The sequence below is a fragment of the Mastigoproctus giganteus genome, chromosome 2, assembly GCF_048544385.1.
Source record: "Mastigoproctus giganteus isolate SK-2022 chromosome 2, ASM4854438v1, whole genome shotgun sequence".
In the NCBI taxonomy this organism is placed as follows: Eukaryota; Metazoa; Arthropoda; class Arachnida; order Uropygi; family Thelyphonidae; genus Mastigoproctus; species Mastigoproctus giganteus.
Window position 1 is genome coordinate 248,653,197 of NC_143576.1, and position 22,294 is coordinate 248,675,490.

Genomic DNA, 22,294 nt, shown 5'->3' on the forward strand with positions numbered 1-22,294 from the left:
GGTTTCTTTCTTACTTTTGTGTTCTTGTTTAACTTAGATACCAACTTTAGCATAACCACTGTGTGGTACTACACTCAGGGTAGTGGAGAATGAAAAAGACCTAGGGGTAATTGTGCAGTCAGATATGAAGTTTTTTTAGCAGTGCAGACAGGCTGCAAGAGTAGCTCATGGGACCTTGTCACTGATATATAGGAATTTTGCTAGCAGTGATAAGGAGGTGATTATCCCCTTGTGCAATGGTCAGGCCATGCCTTGAGTACTGCATACAGGTCTGGAGGCCTCATTTTAGGAATTATGTTGAGCTACTAGAACAAGTACAGAGAAGGGCAATGAGATTAGTGAGTGGAACAAAGGGTTGTTGTTACAAAGATAGGCTTAACTTCTGCACACTGCAGCATTTGGAGACTAGGCACCTGCGAGGTGATCTGATTGAGGTGTATAAGGCCTTGAATAGTTTGAGCAAGCTCAATGCTGATGGGATGCTTCTTCTTGCTCAGATTCTGCACCTGAGGGGACATAAATTCAAATTGAGGAAAGACGGGTGTAGAATAGATGTACAAAAATTTGGCTTTAGTCAGCATGTGGTTAATTGCTAGAACAAGCTTCCATCTGTTATTGTGGAAGTTGACAGCTTAAATAAATTTAAGGCTGAACTAGACAAACTTTTGGAGTGAATGGATGAAACAGGAAGGGTTTTTTTTTTTTTTTTTTTTTTTTGGCTGATGCTAAATAAGCTTGCTTTCTTACGTCATCTGGCGCCTCCGTAGCCAGGTGGGAAGGAGCAGCAGTGCATAGCACACGCTTCTTGATTAGACCGGGGTTCGAGCCCGTCACAACCAAATACAGAGGATGCGGAAAGGTCAGGGAATGACCATTGCATATCCCCGAGCAATATGGCCTTAGTTGCTAATGCTCCAAATAACAAACAAACAAACAATACTTTCTTACATCATATGCCTCTACTAATGGTAATGCTAACTTTTAAAATATATGTCAAAGTTTCAGTGCTCGTTATACCTTGTAAGTTTATGTTAAAACTAGGTATTTCATATGTTGCTTCATATCTAGTTTAATGTGTCAATACATTTTCTCTATTTTGATTCATGTAGTATTATCATTTTTCTCAAGCAGTGAATAATAATGCTATGAATTTTCAGAACAATTGTAATGCCAATAGCAAGAGACTTTGACCCAGAAATAATTTTAGTTTCTGCTGGATTTGATGCTGCACATGGACATCCGGCGCCATTAGGTGGATATACTGTAACACCAGCATGTAAGTTTTTTATGTCTATTTTTTGTTAAATATATAAAACTTGTCTAGGTGTGTCTATATATTAGATCCATTACAAAAGTAATTATTTTCTTAATTAAGCAAATTATTTTAAACTACAAAGTCCTAAAAATTTCTTTCATTGCTTTTTACTCTTTGGCAATGAGGCACAAAGTTACAAACTGTCCAAATAAACTAGGCCACTTGTGCCATGAACATTTTAATCACTTGGATGTCTAGTTCACAGATCATTTTTTGATGTTTCCCTGGCTTCTTCAAACCAGCCAAATCTTTTGTGCATCTTGAGTTCCAAACTTTTACAACTTGAGGAATTCCTAAACTTTTCTAACTTGAAAAGGTTTTTATAGTTTTCTTGCAAACAGACTTTTTTTTTGTAATTAGATAAATGCTGCATATTTTTTTTCCATGTAACATTTTACAACAATGCACATATCATCATTAGTGTACATACCAAGTTGGTAATTGGTGCTTTAGGCATAACCTCAACCTCTGAACTTAGTTTAACATCTGAATTGTCATACTTTCAGATTTCCTAAACTTTAAAATGCAGTATTGCACTGAACCTCATAAATCCAGCCACATTGGGAATTAGTCTCTGCTTGATTTTTGAAACCTAATACTATAGAACATTGTAGTGAAGTGCACAGTTGTCGAAAGATTATGCAGTATTCTGACAGAATGTCAAAGCAGTATTACCACTCTTGCAATTATAGCATAGCATTCACTTTGTGATAATTTTCTGATCAACAAATAAAAATAGCAAAAACATTAATAAATAAAGTCAAGCTCTAATTCCAGCCACTGTAGAATGCCTTGCTAGTTTAGCAAAAGCGATTTCTCTTAAGCTCTACTATTAGTATATATCTGCTGTAAGAGTCTAGGATACTAGGATTTTGCCAAAAAAATATGACAGATATAAATTATGTGGTATGGTTGTTTATTGGTGCATTAGCTGCTATGGCTATAGTGTGCATTTATATAAATTATGTTATGATAGAAAACTTTGGCATAGGTTTCCAAAACAACATGTTTCCAGTGGCGTAGCTACCATGTAGGCAGGCAAGGCAATTGCCTCCGGGCCCGGGCTGTTTAGGGGCCTGGCGTCTTTGGCTAATTTTATTTAATTGTTTTCATATTAATTTGTGACCTCCTTAGTTATGTGTTTGTGTGTGGAAAACAAATAGGAAAGGTATTTAATAGAAAATCAAGCAAATTCATCTACTGGAAGACACTGGAAACGGGAAAAAAACTGGTGTAAAACTGATCACACTGCAATGCACATTTGATAAAAAAAAAAAAAAAGTTTGCTTTATTGTAATTATTTTTATGGAACAATATCAGAACAGCAGTTTCCTTGGATGTATATTTGATCTTCTAACGAAATTTCAAGAAAATATTTAATATTTCTATTTATAGGTGCGTTATAAACTTCGAACACTGGTGTGCAAAAGAAGAAAAAAAAAAAAATCATCCGCTATGAATAACGGATTGTTTCTTGAAATGTGTATTCTTCACAAAACTGCAATATTTCTAACAATACAAAGCTAACAGATTGCGACTAACGGCTGCTCAAAAAGTGTTCTTAGAAAATATTTGCTTGTTACGCTTTAATGTTATCACAAAGGGAGAAATTCTGTTTTAGTTCAGAAGCCGAATAAATTCACCATCCGTGGTCATATGCTGTTCTGAACTGCAATAAAAAGATAAACCCTGCTGAAAAATAGATTTTCTCCCCATAACTTCTCTTGTTTTACTGTGGTTTTTGGTAGATGTGTAATTTCACACAATCAATCCATGACTGCTAAACACGGTGCAGTTTCTTGTATTCTCTCTCTGTTTTGGGATCTCCTCTGACCGGGGTCGTCCCAGAGTATAAATAGAAAATTTGTTTGTCAGAATGCTGCCCACCAATGGCACCAATTATCAACTCTTTTACTATCCTTCTAATTTACATTGTGTTCAGATGATCCACTTTGTGAAAATTCGAAAGTGCTACATCAATTAGGAGCAAAAACTGTTTCCCCCAACATAACAAATTACTTTAGTACAATAAAGCACTACTACTAATGATTTTACTGAAAGGAATTATCCACAATAAAATATTTGCACAAGACGAAAACATGCGGTCACTCGAAAGAAAGTAACTGTAGTCATTTGCATTCAAGGACAAGCTATACAGCAATGCTTGAAATTTATAATGCAGTTCACTCGCTAATATTTCCAGAGGGATTATTGTGGATTTTTTCTCAAATTCGCACCAGACCAAAATCGGACTTATTAGTACTTCCACATCACAGGATAAACTGACTAATTCGAACTTCAGCATCTGTGATGAAACATCCTGCACACCGACATTGTTGCCTGCAGCAATTACGTAAAGCAACAAAGCGAAACATTGTAACAGAGCAATAATGTAAAATATTGTTAGAAAGTAAGAATGCTAAATATTGTCCCCTGAAACAATTACAGTAAAGCAAAGCGGATTTTTTTCTCAAATTCACATCGGACCAAAATCAACCTTATTAGAACTTCGGCATCCTACGATGAAGCTGACTTAGAACTATAATGCTAATTTTTTTTATTATTTTTATTTTTGTATGGGTGGCTCCTAGAACAAAAGTTCATCTCCGCTTCGTTGCTCTGTTCAGTTTTTACAGACTCTGTCAAGGTAAGGCCAGTGAGAGTTGTGTAAAATAAAAATAAAAAAAGAATTTCATTCCACATAGCACATAGGAATATCCCATGCTGGATGAAGATAGATGAAAAGGAAGGCAAGAGAGAGAGAGTGAGAGAAAAAAAAAAAATTTCATCCGGCATGGGAAAAAGTGACAGGAAAGAAAAACTGTGTTTGTGAGCTTATGTATGTGTTCTGCAGTGTGATGTTGTGTTTTGGCCTTTTGGCTACCTGGAAGCAGTGATCAGTGCCCTCCTCCCTGGGGAACGAGTTTCCCAGGGAGGAAAGAAAAACTTGTATAAGATGAAGAGAGGGAAGGAGTAAAGAGAAGGACTATCCCAGCCCAGAGAAGCCCCAATCCAGAATGGATTGCTAGAACAACAACACAAGCAAAAAATAAAATTAAATTAAAAAAAATAATAACAATAAATGAAATAAATGAAAAAATAAATAAATAAAACATATAGTGTGAGAGAGGAGCTGGCCTGGTATGGGGAGTCACACCCTAATTCTAGGATGAAGCTGACTTATTAGAACTTTTAGCATCTGTTGTGAAACTGAATGCAATAAAGAAATATACACTAGAACTTCCTCGTCCGCGATGAAACTGGCTTATTAGAACTTCAGCATCTCTGATGAAAGTTAGAGCTGTGGAGCTTTGACAATCTCCTGGCCTTCTTCCCACCAAAAGCATTAGCATTAGTAGAGGCATTTGATGCAAGAAAGCAAGCTTATGCAGCATCAGCCAAAAAAAAAAATAAAATAAAATAAAAAACCCACTTCCACTTCACCCCTCTGTTCATTCAAAATACCTGTCCAGCTGAGCCTTAAACTTATTTAGGCTATCAACTTCCACTACAAGGGATGGAAGTCTGTTCCACCAACCAACCACCCGCTGGCTAAAGGCAAATTTCCGCACGTCTATCCTACATCTGTCTTTCCTCAATTTGAATTTATGCCCTCTCAGGTGATTATTCTGAGCTAGAGGAAGAATCCCATCAGCATTGAGCATGCTCAAACCATTCAAGGCTTTATACACCTCTATCAGATCACCTCGCTGGTGCCTAGTCTCCAGACACTGTAATTTGCAAAACTTAAGCCTTTCTTCCTAAGAGCACCCCTTTGTTCCATTCACTAATCTTGTTGCCCTTCTCTGTACTTGTTCCAACAGCTCTACATCCTTCTTGAAATGAGGCCTCCAGACCTGTATACAGTACTCTAGGTGTGGCCTGACCATTGCCTTATACAAGGGAATAATCACCTCCTTATCCCTGCTGGAAAAATTCCTGTATATCATTGACAATACTCCATGAGCTACTCTTGCAGCCCATCTGCACTGCTCAGAGAACTTCATATCTGCCTGCACAACCACCCCCAAGTGCCTTTCATTCTCTGCCACTGTCAGTGTAGTACCACAGAGTTGATACGTTGCTCTGGGGTTGCTGTTTCCCATGTGTAGTACTTTACACTTGTCAATGTTAAACTTCATTTGCCACCTCTCAGCCCATCTGCTCAATCTTTCCAGATCCTGTTGCAGCAGCATAGTGTCAGTAGTGTCCTTGACAACCCTGCCAACCTTTGTATCGTCTGCAAACTTGGACATTAAGCTTGATATACCATCATCAATATCATTTATAAATACAGAAAACAATAATGGACCCAACACTGAGCCCTGAGGGACTCCACTAATAACATTAGTCCACGATGAGCAGTGTCCATTGATTACCACTCTCTGTCTTCTCCCCCTCAACCACCCCTTTATCCATAGCAGCAATTTGCCTCCAATGTCACACTGCTCCAATTTGTGTAGCAGTCTTCCATGTGCAACAGTATCAAAATCCTTTCTAAGATCCAAGTATATAATATCAAAGCTATTCCCTGCATCCAGTTCTTTTGTGACTGCATCATAGTATCCAATCAAATTGGTCAGGCAAGACTTCCCCTTAACAAAACCATGCTGTGTCCGAGCTATAACTGAAGTCTTGTCTAAATGGTCCTGCAGTGCTTCTTTAACCAGTGCCTCCATTAATTTTCCTGGAACAGAAGTTAAGCTCACAGGTCTATAATTACTTGTGTCAGCCTTTGATCCTCCTTTGTGAATTGGGGTCACATTTGCACATCTCCAGTCTATGGGTACCTCCCCCGAGTCCAAGGAAGCTCTCATAATTATGGCTAAGGGTTTGCTTACTTCCTTTGCTGCCTCCTTTAATATAACTGGATAGATCCCATCCACCCCGGGTGCCTTTCTTGTGTTTATCTTCAACAGTTTCTCCTCCACTTTACTCCCAGTTATTTCAAGATTCTGTAGCTTACTGCTAGAGTTGAATACACCTCTGGCATTCCCCTCGCTGAATAACTCCTCATGTGTGAATGTCGATGCAAAATATTCATTTAGTTTGTTAGCTACCTGAGCAGGATCATCAACAGTTGACCCATCAATATCAAGTGGACCAATCTGATTCATCCCCTTCCTTCTAGAGTTTACATAAGTAAAGAACTCTTTGCTGTTTTTCTTTGCATCCCTTGCCAAGGATTTCTCGTAATCTGCCTTCGCCTGCCTAACCTCCTTTGTAACTTGTTGCATATCAACTTGTATCTGTCATAGTCTTCTGTGTCGTGTTAATTTGTAAGTAGCCCATGCATTTTTCTTCTCTGCCATATGCCTCATTAGTTCATCTGACATCCATTTTGGCCTAAACCTTGAACAGTATTTCTTAGTTGGTATGTAAAGCCTAGTAGCTTTCAAGATAAGTTCTTTGAATGCTTCCCATTTTGAATTTGCTGTTGGTAACATCATCAGTTGGTCCCACTGTATAGAATTTAAATACTGTCTCAGTCCATCGTAGTCGCCTTTACGGAAGTAATAACCCTTCCCTTTACCCCTAATGGTAGTTACCTGTTTGAGTAAATCCTACTTCAGCACACTGTGATCACTGCCACCTAGTGGTTCATTTATCTGCAGATTCTTAATGCATGAAGAATCACTGCTGATAATCAAATCAAGAGTATTACTCCCTCTAGTTGCCTCCCAAACATGCTGATGTAGAAAACAATCATCCAATAAATCCACAAAAGCCCTGCTAGTGTGTGAGTGACCAGCCCCCAAATTCCAGTCAATATCTGGGAAATTAAAATCCCCCATTATAAGACTGTCTGATTTACTGGCCCACTCTATTTCCCTGTACAGTTTCTTATTATACTCATCAGAGTCATTAGGCCTATAGCACACTCCTACTCTCAATTTTGATCTCCCAATGCTTATGTCACACCAAACTGACTCAACACTGCACTGTCCAGCGATGTCGACTGGCTTCACTTCCTTGGTTTTTATGTGTTTCTTAACTAATAGCATAACCCCTCCCCCCCTTCCTATCCTGTCTATCCTTTCTGTAGACGTTGTACTCCCCAAATTCCAGTTCTGCATTCCTTATATCTGTGTGACACCACGTCTCTGATATCCCAACAATATCTGCCTTTGATGTTTTGAGCAATACCTCAAATTCATCAAATTTATTTACTAAACTCCTAGCATTGGTGTACACGCAAGTATACCTGCACCTGTTTCTATTCTTAGCTACCCTAACACAACCCATGTGTTTACTTGTACCGCAGTGGCTCCCAGCAGTCTCTGAAATATCATGCATATTGTTTTTCAGGCTTCTGCTCATTCTAATAGAAGCAGTGCAAGAATCTCTTTCACCTCTGCCAGTGGCTACTGTCAATCTATTGGTCTTTGTCTCCCCCCAAGCTATCAGTTTTCCGACCCACCTAACACTGCCTCGATAGCATCAGCAAATATTCTTGCACCCTTTCTATTTAAGTGTATCCCATCCCTGTAGAAGCAATCTCTCCTGTTAACAAGTACAGTCCAGGCTGAAAAAAATTCTACCCCTTGAGCCTTGCACAATCTTTCCAGGGCCGAATTGATCGACAAGGCTCTCATCATATACTCCCTCCTATCGTGTCTGGGCAGAATTGCAGACACTTTCAATTTCAACCCTAATTCTCGGCTTTTGTTCAACAGTGACCTGTACTTGTTAAGTAATTCTGCCGGTCTCCTATTCTTAATATCATTAGTGCCAACGTGTACAACTATATCACCTTTTGTGCCCTTAAAAGATGATATTCGCTCTACAACGTCATCAACCTTTGCCCCTGGCAGACATACCCTGGGGTATTTTTATTTCTCTCTCTCTCTCTCGCTCTCTAGGGTCGGACTAGAAAGGGCGAACTCCCTCCCCTATGGAGTTTTTTTTTTCCCAAGTGACTGAAAGGAACTGGAAATTTCAGAAAAATGAACCCTGTTTTCCTTCATTTGGCAAACAGCTACTCTGTCAGCACAAGAGAAGTGAAATTATACTTGCAGCTCAGAATGAAATTCAGGCATCCAAACATATGATACTTTATGGTGAGTCTTTCTGGCGTGTGTGTGATAATGAAAATTCAGTTTTTCTCTTGAAATTTTTTGATTGTATCAAATGCATATCAAGGAAATATCGAAGTATTCAGTAACAATTACAATCTTCCATTCTGTCATTATGAGTAACGGATTGTGAAAACAATCCATTACTCATAGCATTTTTTTTTTTCGTTTGCACACCAGGTGAGATGCATACGAAGTTCCTTGGACATTAGTTTTCGAAGTTTATAACGTAGCTATCAATAGAAATATTTTCTTGAAATTTCGTAAGAAGATCAAATATACATCCAGGAAACTGCTGTTCCGGTATAGTCCTCTAAAAACAATTACAGTAAAGCAAACTTTTTTTTTTTTTTTTTTTTATCAAATGCGCATTGTGTGTTATCAGTTTTACAACAGTTTTTTTTTTTTTTCCTTCTGTTTCCACTGTGGCTTTCAATAGATGAATTTCCTTGACTTTTTGTTAGTAGATACAATACATATTGAAGAAATGAAATATGATATTTTTGTTTTCCAAAAACAATTCATTGCAATTCTTTTGTACAACAATTACGAAAAGCAGTAAAAGAAAAATGTTGTAACGGAGCAACAATGCAAAATATTGTTCGCAAATAATGATGCTCAACTTTCAGAAGAAAGTTTTCCAAGAAAGTTGCTTACATTTTTATTTTCTCCTTGAATCACCTTGGTAATGCTAGTGACATAAGCTTGAGTGAATTAATAGTTTTTGCTGCAATTTAAAGGTGGGAAATGAAAGAATATACTTCTGTTTTTGTATATTGAAAGTTTCAATGTTGTAAATTGAGTAGAAATTATAGAAATTATTAGTTTTTTTCTCGGTGGGGACAACTTTCAAGTTAGGGTTAAAAATTAGAGTTTCGGGCACGGACGTAATTCAGGAAACTCGTTGTTGTTGTTGTTATTTGGTTTTTAGGAGCAGTAGCAACTAAGGCCATATTGCTCCGGGATATGTGGTGGTCATTCCCTGACCTTTCCGCATCCTCCGTATTTGGTGGTGACGGGCTCGAACCCTGGTCTAATCAAGAAGCGTGTGCTATGCATTGCTGCTCCTTCTCACCTGGCTACAGAGACGCCATAGGAAACTCTTATTCAGGAAAGAAGACCAATATGTCATAACCATAAATCGTGTGCAGTAAGCGAAGGACGTAAGTCGGATTGATCAGTGTCAACAGTGGTTAACATAAATATAAACATTGGGACAGTCTGCATCTGTCTTGCATCTACACCAATCACAAGCCATCAAATTTTGCACCCTATACCAAGCTATGCTGCACTTTAAACCAAATAGGCTTTAGTGACGTTATTGAATCTTATCTTATATGATTTCAATTATTATTATTCACCCTTTTGAAGCTGTTTTCGAAACACTTCACACTTAACAGGGTAAGTTATTATTTTTATGCCCAGTTGCACCAATGAGACTTAAATTTTAAGCTAGAATTAAACAAAAAACTGCACATCAAAATTTTGACTCAACACTCAATAACTCATTTGCCATTTCGATACAATATTGTCAATTCAAGGAACACTTAAAATTTAAGTTACATTGGTGCAACCAGCCATTTTAATCAATTTACGCATGAAGTTTCACATACCTACTTAAAAAAATCTAATGTTCATTTTTTTTTCTATAATTTAAATATTTAAATATCACTTTGTCAGTGTAATTTGATACACCATGATTTATTATTAATTAATGTAATTATTGAAATAGTAATTATTTATGCTAGTTTCACTGTAACACTGTATGTGTATCACAAATAACAATATCTATTTTATTCATTTGAATTTTCGGTAAGCCCTTCCCCCAGGGGATACCGGGTGAACATAAATGTTTTACAGTCGTTTTTTTTTTTTTAAATGGGGGTTGTTAAATCATTTTTATTTATAGAACAAAAATTTAATTATTTTTTTATTAAAGGGGTGTTAAATAATTTTTTGTAGTGGTTTTGTTATTTGGGGGGGGGATTTACTGAATTTTTAATGTAAAGTGTTTTATTCATAGTGTTAAAAATAAAATAATACGGCTGAAACTTTTATGGTAAAACATGCATACTTTTACAGTTGTTGTATTCTTTTTTTACTTTACTCCATAAATTGCAGATGTCTGGCCATGTATATAAATACCTTAGTGGTGCAGAAAAATGAAAAAAAGTAAGGGAAACCACCGAAAAATTAAACAAAATGCAGAAGATAGATAATTTTTTCCAACAACAACCGCAAGCCAATCCACATAAGGTACCAGCTGAATTGAGTGAAGATCGCCCTGCTTCATTGGATCTGGCAAGAACAAATGACGATCATGACCATCAAGTTATGGAAAATGAAGCAGTAAGTCCAGAAACAAACTCATTTGTTTACGAAGGTTCAAGATTAGATCCCTCAGTTATTTCACAACAGTATCCAACAGACTGTGCAAATTTTTCAGAAAATATTTCTGATGCAGACAAAAGTATGATAATAGCTTCAGGTCCATGCCAACCTAAAGGTCCCTTTCCGATTACTGTACAAAATAATAGGTCGAGGTCATTTTCTGAATTTTATTATAGTAAAACAACAAAAGCTGGTCTTAAAGTACAAGTTACATGGCTATGTTATTCTTAGAAATCAGATTTTGTGTATTGTGAACCATGTTGGTTATTTGGAGATCACTCTAATGCAGATTTAAAAAAATCTTGGATAAACAGCATATCTGACTGGAAAAATTTATCTAATAAAATTAAAAGACATGAAGCTTCCTCTGTTCACATTTCTGCTTGTATAACATACGATCTTTGGTGCACAAATAAAACAGTTGATGCTGATTTAGTAACCAGTATAACTAAAAAAAAAATTTCTGGAGATAAGTTTTGAAACACATTATTCATGTTACATTAGTATTAAGCAGTTGCAGCATGGCATTCAGAGATCATTCAGAAAATCTGAATGATAAAAATATAAAAAGTGGAATTTTTTTTGTCTATAATTGAGCCTCTATCAAACTATGATCCCATATGAAAGGAATTAATTTCAAAATGTAATTACCAGTCAACATATTTGAGTCCAACTATTCAAAATGAAATTATTTGTCTTTTATCTGAGGAAGTCAAAAACGTTATTATTGATGAAATAAAGTCCCCGCCATTTTTCTCCGTAATCATGGACACTACCCAGAATGTCACAAAAACTGATCAGATGAGGCAAATATTTCGTTATGTTACTGTAAAAACGAAAATGATATACCATCAGAAATCATTATAAATGAGTGATTTTTTGGGATTTTATAGTATAAAAGATCAATCAGCTAGCAAAATTGAAAGTGACATTATTTACTGTATAGAATCCAAAGGGTAGTGGTTTTTGTTACAGTGAAACTAACATTTACAGAACTGCCAAGGTCAAGGATATGATGGTGCCGCAACAATGAGTGGGGCATATAGCGGTGTGCAATCAAGAATATTACAAAAAGTTCCAAATGCCTACTATGTTCATTGCATGGTGCATAACTTAAACTTAGTAATTAATGATGCTGTGAAAAAAGTAGCTGACGTGTCTTTATTTTATGACATAATTGAAAATATTTACTCAGTTTTTGCAGTATTGTACGATGGGATCTATTGAATCAGAAACAGAATGTAGATGCAAATGATAGCGCTATATCAGCAATTACTCTAAAGAAATTGTGTCCAACGTGTTGGTCATCAAGATTTGATTGTTTACTAGCATTGTGCTATAGATTTACAGATGTCCTAAAAACGTTAGCAAAAATAATATTAGTGTCTAAAAAAAAAGCTGAAATATGCCAGGCAATTGGCTTGCAAAAAAAAAATGGAAACGTTAGAATTTGTTTTCCTTTTGGTATTAAATTACAAAATATTGGAATCAATTAATTTAACTTCAAAGTTACTGCAACAAAAAAATCTAGATCTCAGTCAGGCATCTTTAAATTCTATGGTTTTGCCAAGAGATAATTATGAAGAAAGTAAAAGTTTTGCGTTTTCTTTAGCAAGATCTTGGAGAATAAATTGAAATTTTAGTAACAAACGCAATAGGAAAGTTAAAAAAAATGTTTGAAGATTTAGCTCAAGACTTTCTTTCAGAATCTTGACTTCAAGATTCTGAAAGACAGTTTAAAGTTGATATATACTATGCAACAATAGACATTGTGATACATCAATTAAAATCTAGATTTCTTAATATAAAAAATGTTGTAGATAGTTTTAAAATTTTGCAACCAGAAACATTCTTATCTTTTAGCAATGAAGCTCTGCAACAAGTGGCTGTAGAATTTCAAAACCAATACAATAAAGATATTTCTGATAACTTTCCACAGCAGCTATTAAATTTAAGATCATCTTTAGGACAAGAAATTTCAAAAATTAATTCAATTCGGGACTTGTGCAACCTTATTTTAACTAAAAAACACGTCGTTATCTGTATTTGTTACAAACATTATAACGGCATGTTTTATATTCTTGACCTTGCCGGTTATTGTGGCTGGTGCTGAAAGGAGTTTTTCAACATTAAAACATATATAAGGAACACAATAGGCCAAGATCAACTTAGCGATTTGTCTGTCTTAAGCATAGAAAATGGTGTAGCGAATTCTGTTGATTTCAACAAAATTATAGATATTTTTTTCGACTGAAAAGGCTAGGAGACAAAATTTTGATTAAAGTTTAAAATATTTGTTATAAAACTTTTTTTGTGTATATAGACTAGATTTAACATATACAGTTGGTTACTTATTACAATGATTTGTTTTAAAATTACTGTAAAACTATTATATGTATGTATGTGTATTTTTTTTTTCCTGCAGTATTTATTTACGTTTATGTATATTCTAATGCATTAGGGCTTAAAGCCTCAAGCTGCGAAAGAGATTAGACTATGTGTATTTTAGTGCAATTGCATCATTTATATACAGCTAAATATAGATTAGCAAATTTGCAATAGCGGCATCGTTTAAGTTACATCTCATATTGTGAATACCTTCATGATGAGTTGCCATGACATTGCACTACTTCGAATAAGTAATGCTTCACCCAAAGGAGAAGACTGTTGTTACTTATTCTCAGTGGATACCACCACACAGACGGCACTGTTTCAGGGCTATTTGGCCCTTCTTCGGTGGGTGGGTGGGTAGGTACCCAAGTGATGTAATGATGGCAAAACAGTTGTGAAGATATAACTGTGAACAGTCTTCTCCTTCGGGTGACGCATTACTTATTCAAAGTAGTGCAATGTCATGGCAACTCGTCATGAAGGTATTCACAATATGAGATGTAACTTAAACGATGCCACTATTGCAAATGTGCTAATCTATATTTAGATGTGTATAAATGATGCAATTGCACTAAAATACACAGTTTCTGTATATTTTATTATGTTTTTTTTTTTTTTGTCATTTATATCTGCATGTAATACATGTCATGTATATATTTATTATTGTTACTGAGGTTTTATGTTCATGCATATTTTAATTCAAATCTTATTATTTATAGATATTATTAATTTACTTAAGGCTTGAATTTTTGTTAATGTGAATAAAGATTGCTTACTACCTAGTTAACTTTATTTACTTTGTAGATATGTTTTGTATATCAATAGATATATTTTGTGATCATTTTGTATGTATTTCTGTTGATCTTATTCTGTAATTAAAGCTATTGGGTTTTGTTTTACAATAATAAAAAATAGGGCTTGATATAAATTCGATATTTATTACAGTGTCTACAGAGGCAGAGGAAGAATTATGATGGTTTCAATTTTTTTAATCTTCTCGTGTTTATATTTTTTACTCCTGTTTTTTGCAATTTTCATTAATTAAGTAGGGGCCTGAACATGTTCTTTGCCTCCAGGCCCGAAAAAGGGTAGCTACGCCACTGCATGTTTCTCATTGTCGGTCAAACTCATGTTGTGATATCATAGGGATTTTCATTGATTATCAAACTGTATGATATATATCTCTCATTAGTTTGCTCATAATCACATCGGACAGTTACTGCCATTCAAACTATATGTCATATTAACTTTTAAAGCAAGCTTGGAATGTGATGCTTAGGGAAACAACTTTTTTTGTGGCTGTTGCTTTGGTTGGCAGTGGAAGGTTTTTCAAAGTGAACAATATGCTATAATTGTGAAGGTTACATTCAAAGAAACATACACATATTAAAGTTGCCAAGGCAGTTTCTGGCATCACATTTTATGTAGATTTTGATTATCGATGAACAATCCAATCACATCATAGAATGAGTTTGATTCACATCAGAAAAATTGTACTTCCTAAAGCTATGGCAAAGTTTTCTATGGTCATATATAATTTACAACTAAAGTGACAACGTTAGTGACTTTAATTTTTTATGCTGCTCTTATGATGTTTATTGCATTACTTTTGATCTTAACATATTCAATAATTTTTATGATGCATAAAAATATAACACTTTCCATTCTGCTAGTCAGTAGTGTTATTAATCCAGTTCTTTTGTGAATAATGCTAATACACAAAGAAACACGTTAGGATATTTCTGTAGATGATACGCCCTAATCACTTTATAAAAGTCACACAATAAAATTAGTCACACCTATTACTAAATGAACTGGTGTACTATGGTCAGAGTGGTTTCTGCATCAAGAAATCCCCCCAAGCAATCAGCCATACATACATACATTATAAACATTAACATACCACTTTCCAATAACAAACCTCAGAATGATTTTATGAGACCCTGTCTTTAAGGATTTTCAAATGATAGTTATCCTAAGGAATAAAAAAAAGGAATAGTCAATTAGAATGGTTAATATTATATATATTTATTTTAAAATGTACATGAAGAAAAATTTTATTTGCAGGTTTCAGCTACATGACCAAACAGCTGATGCAGCTGGCTAAAGGAAGAGTAGTACTGGCTTTAGAAGGAGGGTAAGTACTGAAATCACAATTTTTGTGCAAATTTTAAAACTACATCTTAACAAGGAAACTCCTTTTTTTGAATCTTTTTCCAACCTCACTTGGTGAAATGATACATTAATTCATTAAAAATATGTAATTCTGTTCCTCTCCCATTCCCAAATTTTACCAAGGTAATTGCTATTTATTAATAGGGACAGAGGCGGATTTAACGGTGGGCACACCGGGCATGCGCCCTGGGCCCCGACTTCTGAAGGGCCCCGCAAAACCCCAACTTTACACTTTTTCTAATGACACCAAGTTTAGTTTCATATGTGCAATTTTAATTACGTACAAGTTTACAATCGGCGGTAAAACCTGATAGTATGTTTATATTCGCTTATTTTCATTATTTCATTACTACGCTGCATACTATACACATACTACGCTGCATAGGCCCCGCGTGGCTGCGCTTCCGCTCATCAGAGCAATAGAATCTTATTTGCTACTTTGTACTTACAAAGGTTCTCCTGCAGTACAGACTTATGAAATACGCATATATATATCATATATTGTTGAAATTATATTAAGATAAAATTAATAAATAAAAAAATTTATTTAAATATTTTCACATTTGTAATTTTAATTTCAAGTAAAATTCTATGATTTTTTTTTTTTGTTCAAATTTCTGATTGTTACTCCTATTATATGTATACTATCATTAATTATACTTTTACATATGTTCAACTATTAGTTCAAAACTTTGTGATTATTATTATGCTATTATTAATTATATTACACATATATTATATTCAAATTTTATTGGAAATAAAACATTAATAGTACATAATATTTTTTATTTATTTAAAAAAATGGTTAAGTTAACATGTATTTTTATTTTCCCTGTCTCTCTCTTTTTTTAAGGGGCCCAATATTTTCTTCTGCGCCCAGGGCCTCAACCCACCTTAATCTGCTACTGAATAGGGATGTTCATAGTTAATTGATTGGAATAAATGACTACACACTTTCCATGTAGTGCAGAGAAATCCTGAAAATTTCCTGTTTGTTTAGAACAAAATTTGAACAATGAATTTATTAAATGTGTCTAGAATTATTGCAACACCTATTTTACATAGGACTTCCATTACTCACAAATCCATTGCCCTTATGAATTACTGCCCTTATGTTGTGGAAGTTGATAGCTTAAATAAATTCAAGGAGGAACTGGACAAACTTTTAGAGGAAATGGATGTGTGAGATGTTTTGTTTTTTTTTGTCTAACATAAGCTTGCTTTCTTGCATCGTATGCCTCTTCTACTAAGTACTGAAACGAATAGCTCCTTCTTAACAATAAATATAAATAATAATAGGATTATTTATTAAGTTAAGTTAGATACAGCAATGATTTTGCACAATGTCCAGAAGAATCTTACAACAAATACATAATGTCAGAATAGTAAAATTGTACCACCATTACAGGCAGAATAAAATTAATTTTAAAAAATAATAATAAATACAAATAAATTAATAAAAACAGATAAACATCTAGAACTCATTCAATAGATTCCAGCAACAAAAAAAAAAGGAAAAAAAAGCCAACTTTGATTGAATGGCAGACCAGATTTCTACAGCATAACAGCACACTACTGAACAGCACACTACTTAGTAAGTTTTAGTGTTTCATAAAGATCTCTATTATAATTTTTTCAAAAATGTAATTTAATACCCTAGAAAACTCCCAAGGTTTTCGAGTGCAGTTAAATAGGTTTGCATTGAGGATTACTCCTACATATTTGACAATATCAGGGGAACTAACTTTTCATGTTAATATCAGATGTAATTTGAGATATTATTGGCTGCCACCATTCCATTCAGAGTGACATAACACATTAAAATAATTTAACCTATCAGAATTTGTGATGAATGTAGAAAATACATTAAATATAGTGATAATTATATAAAAATTTATAAAATCGAATTTACTAACTTGGTCTATATATCGATTAATGTCCTTTGGATGTAGATTAGCAGACAAAATCGTGGACATACAAAATTGCCAGACCAACTGACATAGCTCCACTATAAAAATTTAAACATTTCAGTATAATACTGAGTTAAATTATGAATTAAGTTTGATAGTATTGAGTTTAATTTTAACTCTTCATCATAGAAGACATCCCATGGAGTAAAATCTACAATTGACTAAGCATTTTGCATTCTCATTCTGACAAATGCAATGGAATCTTATTTTTTATGATTTTTGCGCACATTTAGCATAATCAGAGTTATGTTGATTATCACATCCATTCAAAACTATAAATTCAAAAGAGCAATAAAATCTTTAACCTGACCTGTCAGTAGGTACAATTTTGTAGTTTAAAATTGGATGTTGGGTACTTTGAAATGGCACAGGTAGAATATGGAGTTTTGGAATTTTTTATGCTTAAATTTTTTTTAGCTTGAATTGCTAAAAATAAGTAGAAAAATAGCTTTACATGAAAATTGGGACAAAGCAGTGTTCCCAAAACTTTGAGGACACCAGAACATTACACCCAAATTGGGAATAATCCTGGAAAATTGGGATGTTTGGTCTGAGCTAACTCTAACCATAAGCCCTTATGGTTAGAGCTAACTCTAACCATAAGTCTGTTACTGCACAGAGAACTTTATATCTGCCTGCATAATAACCCCCTTTCTTCCTCTACTATTTTTAATTCAACCCACCAACATATAAATTATTTGGAGTAATTATTCCTCAAGTGTAAGACCTTGCATTTTGCTGCATTACTGCATTACTTTTGAACACTAGAGGTGTTAACTAATAGCATATTCAAATCATTCTTGATGTTTTTAGTTCATGCTATGGTTTTTTGTACTCCTTGAAACTATAAAATATGAAATTTTGCAGTAAGCCTTTTAATTATAGATTTTTAAATTGGTTCCAAAGAAATATTTATTATCTAAATATAATCATTAAAATGAAATACATTAAAATTTTAATTGTAAAGTGTAATCAAAACACAGGGAAGATGGAAATATATTATTGGAATTTTTTTATAATAAATTCAAGCATGTGAGTTGCATTTTGTTAATATTTATCACTAAATTGCTTCTTTTTTTTTTTTTTTCTTTGTTCAGATATGATTTGCCTGCCATTTGTGACTGTTCTCAGGAATGTGTAGCTGCTCTTCTTGGTGATGAAGGTGTATCATTAAAAGAGGATGAAATAACTCGGAAGCCTTGTCAAGCAGCTATCGAAGTTTTACAGCATACTGTTGCCATCCAAGGTAAGGGAAACGTGTAAAATATGCAAGTGCAATTTTTTAAAAAATTTCATGTCTTATAAACTAGAAGGCTTATAAACTACAACCAAATTTTGCATGTTTTTTTTTTTGGATTCAAAGGGTCTAAGTTTAAATCCTGTCAATGATATGAGAAATTTTTATGGTCATTTTTTTTTAACAATATGGTTGAGTTAGTCAGTCTCAGATGAGGATTGCATGGTTTTTAATCCAGTAAACCTACTGAAGAATACAATTATGAGCATAGTATACTGACACCTCCATAGCCATATTTGTGCCTGTGCTTAACACACACCTAAATTAACCTTTGTTTGCATCAGAATTTTGAGTCCTCAGAGTATTTTCCATTGGTTGATCACTATAGTCAGTAGTGTTCATTTTTCACCAAAAAACTTTGCAGAATGTTAAAAGTATTTTTCGAAGAAGCCTCATATAATGCATGTAGTGCCTTGCCTAGAGGTTTTTTTTAAAACTCCAAAATACTTTTAGAAATAATTCACTTAATCAGTTTAAAGCATTTATTAAGGCAATTTATAGACTGATGTGCAAAGCAGCATGACTGTGACTAATTTTTGATTGTGAAGTGCCCATTACTGGATTGTTATATTAGATAGTAATTAATGTTCTTTTCATCAAGTTTTCATATGAAAAAATGTTGTAAAAAGATTTTAGCAAGAATTTTTTAACTGAATAAATTAATTTTTAATAATAAAGTGTTTTATCACAGTGATATAATTTGTCACAGTGATTTACATGGAGAAAAATTACTGTATGTTCCAATAAGTTGACCTCTTTAGTAATAAAAATTTAGCAAGTCTAAAGTTTCCTTGCACTCTGTGGTTAATACTGATATAAGTATGAACCTTTTTAAATAGTAAAAAAATTGAGGAAAAAATTTTGAGAAAAAAAAATGTTTAAAATTTTGAGGTTGACTCTTCATCCTCAGGTATAAAATCCTAAACTTGAATTAAAGGCACATGCTTAGGGTTAGAAATACATGCACTGATTCCAATATATACACAATTTATCACATCTATTTTTACACAAATATAGAGTGTTGTTGACCTCTTAAAACTCAACTTCTTCGTCTTCATATGAAAACAGTTCAAGTAATTCTTTGGGAGTTATGTTTTCATGTTTACTTTTCAAGAACTTGAAACATAAACCCAAAAAAATTTCTTATAACAAATGCATTCCTACACTGAGGAATTTTTTATGCAAATATACATTATCTTGCATATTTAGTACAGCACTAAACAGAAATTGCTGGGTTACATAATCAAAGCCTCCCATAATACATATAGTATCAGTAAAACTGATGTTGCATCACCACATAAGCCTGTAGGTTTTTTGTTTCACAACTTTCATAAAGGACACCACAGATTAAGTGCATTATGGTCCAGTTGCCCTTTCACAATTAAGCCTAAACAAACAACTACATAAAGGAGTGGCCCTTGTGGGTAGTATAAGATGATACTATATATGCTTATCACTTGATTTACAGTTTTCTGTGTAATTAAATGTCATAAATATAAAATTTTATATTTGTGATAAAATTTAAAAGAAAGCACAGAAATAATTTAATTAACTTTAATTAATATATCGCTGCACAAAGTGCGAAAGATAACTGCAATAAAGTTGACTTATACACAAGGATATGTGGGTAAAGTAATAACATAATAACAGAAAACAAGTTAGGAAATGTGCATAATGTATTGCATTTAGTATAAATAAAGGCAAGTTCATGCAAGGAAGTCAGATAGTGTCAAGATTGGTAGAGTAGTTAATGACCAAGCTTGTTTGGGGTGAATGGTCAGACAAGTGGCAACTATGTTTTCATGCAGCAAAGCTTAAGGAATAAACTTAGCATTAGCATTAGTAGAGGCATTTGATGCAAAAAAGCAAGCTTATGCAGCATCAGCCAAAAAAAAAAAAATAAATAAATAAAAAATAACCACTTCCACTTCACCCCTCTGTTCGTTCGAAATACCTGTCCAGCTGAGCCTTAAACTTATTTAGGCTATCAACTTCACGACAAGAGATGGAAGTCTGTTCCACCAACCACCCACCCGCTGGCTAAAGGCAAATTTCCGCACGTCTATCCTACATCTGTCTTTCCTCAATTTGAATTTATGCCCTCTCAGGTGATTATTCTGAGCAAAAGGAAGAATCCCATCAGCATTGAGCATGCTCAAACCATTCAAGGCTTTATACACCTCTATCAGATCACCTCGCTGTTTCCTAGTCTCCAGACACTGTAATTTGCAAAACTTAAGCCTTTCTTCGTAAGAGCACCCGTTTGTTCCATTCACTAATCTTGTTGCCCTTCTCTGTACTCATTCCAGCAGCTCTACATCCTTCTTGAAATGAGGCCTCCAGGCCTGTATACAGTACTCTAGGTGTGGCCTGATTATTGCCTTATACAAGGGAATAATCACCTCCTTATCCCTGCTAGAAAAATTCCTATATATCATTGACAATACACCATGAGCTACTCTTGCAGCCCGTCTGCACTGTTCAGAGAACTTCATATCTGCCTGCACAACCATCCCAGGTTCCTTTCATTCTCTACCACTGTCAGTGTAGTACCACAGAGTTGATACAGAGTTGAGATTGCTCTGGGGTTGCTGTTTCCCATATGTAGTACTTTACGTTTGTCAATGTTAAACTTCATTTGCCACCTCTCAGCCCATCTGCTCAACCTTTCCAGATCCTGTTGCAGCAGCATAGTGTCAGTAGTGTCCTTGACAACCCTGCCAACCTTCGTATCGTCTGCAAACTTGGACATTAAGCTTGATATACCATCATCAATATCATTTATAAATACAGAAAACAATAATGGACCCAATACTGAACCCTGAGGGACTCCACTAATAACATTAGTCCACAATGAGCAGTGTCCATTGATTACCACTCTGTCTTCTCCCCCTCAACTACCCCTTTATCCATAGCAGCAATTTGCCTCCAATGCCACACTGCTCCAATTTGTGCAGCAGTCTTCCATATGCAACAGTATCAAATGCCTTTCTAAGATCCAAGTATATAATATCAAAGTTATTCCCTGCATCCAGTTCTTTTGTGACTGCATCATAGTATCCAATAAAATTGGTCAGGCAAGACTTCTCCTTAACAAAACCATGCTGTGTCCGAGCTATAACTGAAGTCTTGTCTAGATGATCCTGCAGTGCTTCTTTAACCAGTGCCTCCATTCATTTTCCGGGAACAGAAGTTAAACTCACAGGTCTATAATTACTTGTGTCAGCCTTTGATCCTCCTTTGTGAATTGGGGTCACATCTCCAGTCCATGGGTACCTCCCCTGAGTCCAAGGAAGCTGTCATAATTATGGCTAAGGGTTTGCTTACTTCCTTTGCTGCCTCCTTTAATATAACTGGATAGATCCCATCCACCCCAGGTGCCTTTCTTGTGTTTATCTTCAACAATTTCTCCTCCACTTTACTCTCAGTTATTACAAGATTCTCTAGCTTACTGCCAGAGCTGAATACACCTCTGGCACAACTTGGGAAAGAAAAACCCCAAAATAATTATAAACTTGGTGTGGTTGAACTAAAAAAAAGTAAAGGAAGAAAGGGATTTGGAAGTTATGATACAGTTGAACATGAAGTTCTCTGAGCAAAGAAATGTGATGTTTTGGTGGTAAAGAAGACCCATAGTGTCTTATTAATAATTTATCAAATATTTGCTTGTAGAAATAGG

General features: G+C 34.6%; 1 protein-coding gene across 4 annotated transcripts in view; it reads left to right on the forward strand.

Annotated features, from left to right (window-relative positions):
• Positions 1 to 22,294, forward strand: part of LOC150090364 (histone deacetylase 4-like) — a 449,332-nt gene that overhangs the window by 410,848 nt on the left and 16,190 nt on the right. For all 4 annotated transcript variants that reach the window (XM_090389832.1, XM_090389833.1, XM_090389834.1 and 1 more), the window contains 3 exons: positions 1,158 to 1,276; positions 15,241 to 15,310; positions 18,416 to 18,564. In XM_090389832.1, the coding sequence (XP_090245958.1) occupies positions 1,158 to 1,276; positions 15,241 to 15,310; positions 18,416 to 18,564 (338 nt within the window). The remainder of the gene's footprint in view (positions 1 to 1,157; positions 1,277 to 15,240; positions 15,311 to 18,415; positions 18,565 to 22,294) is intronic.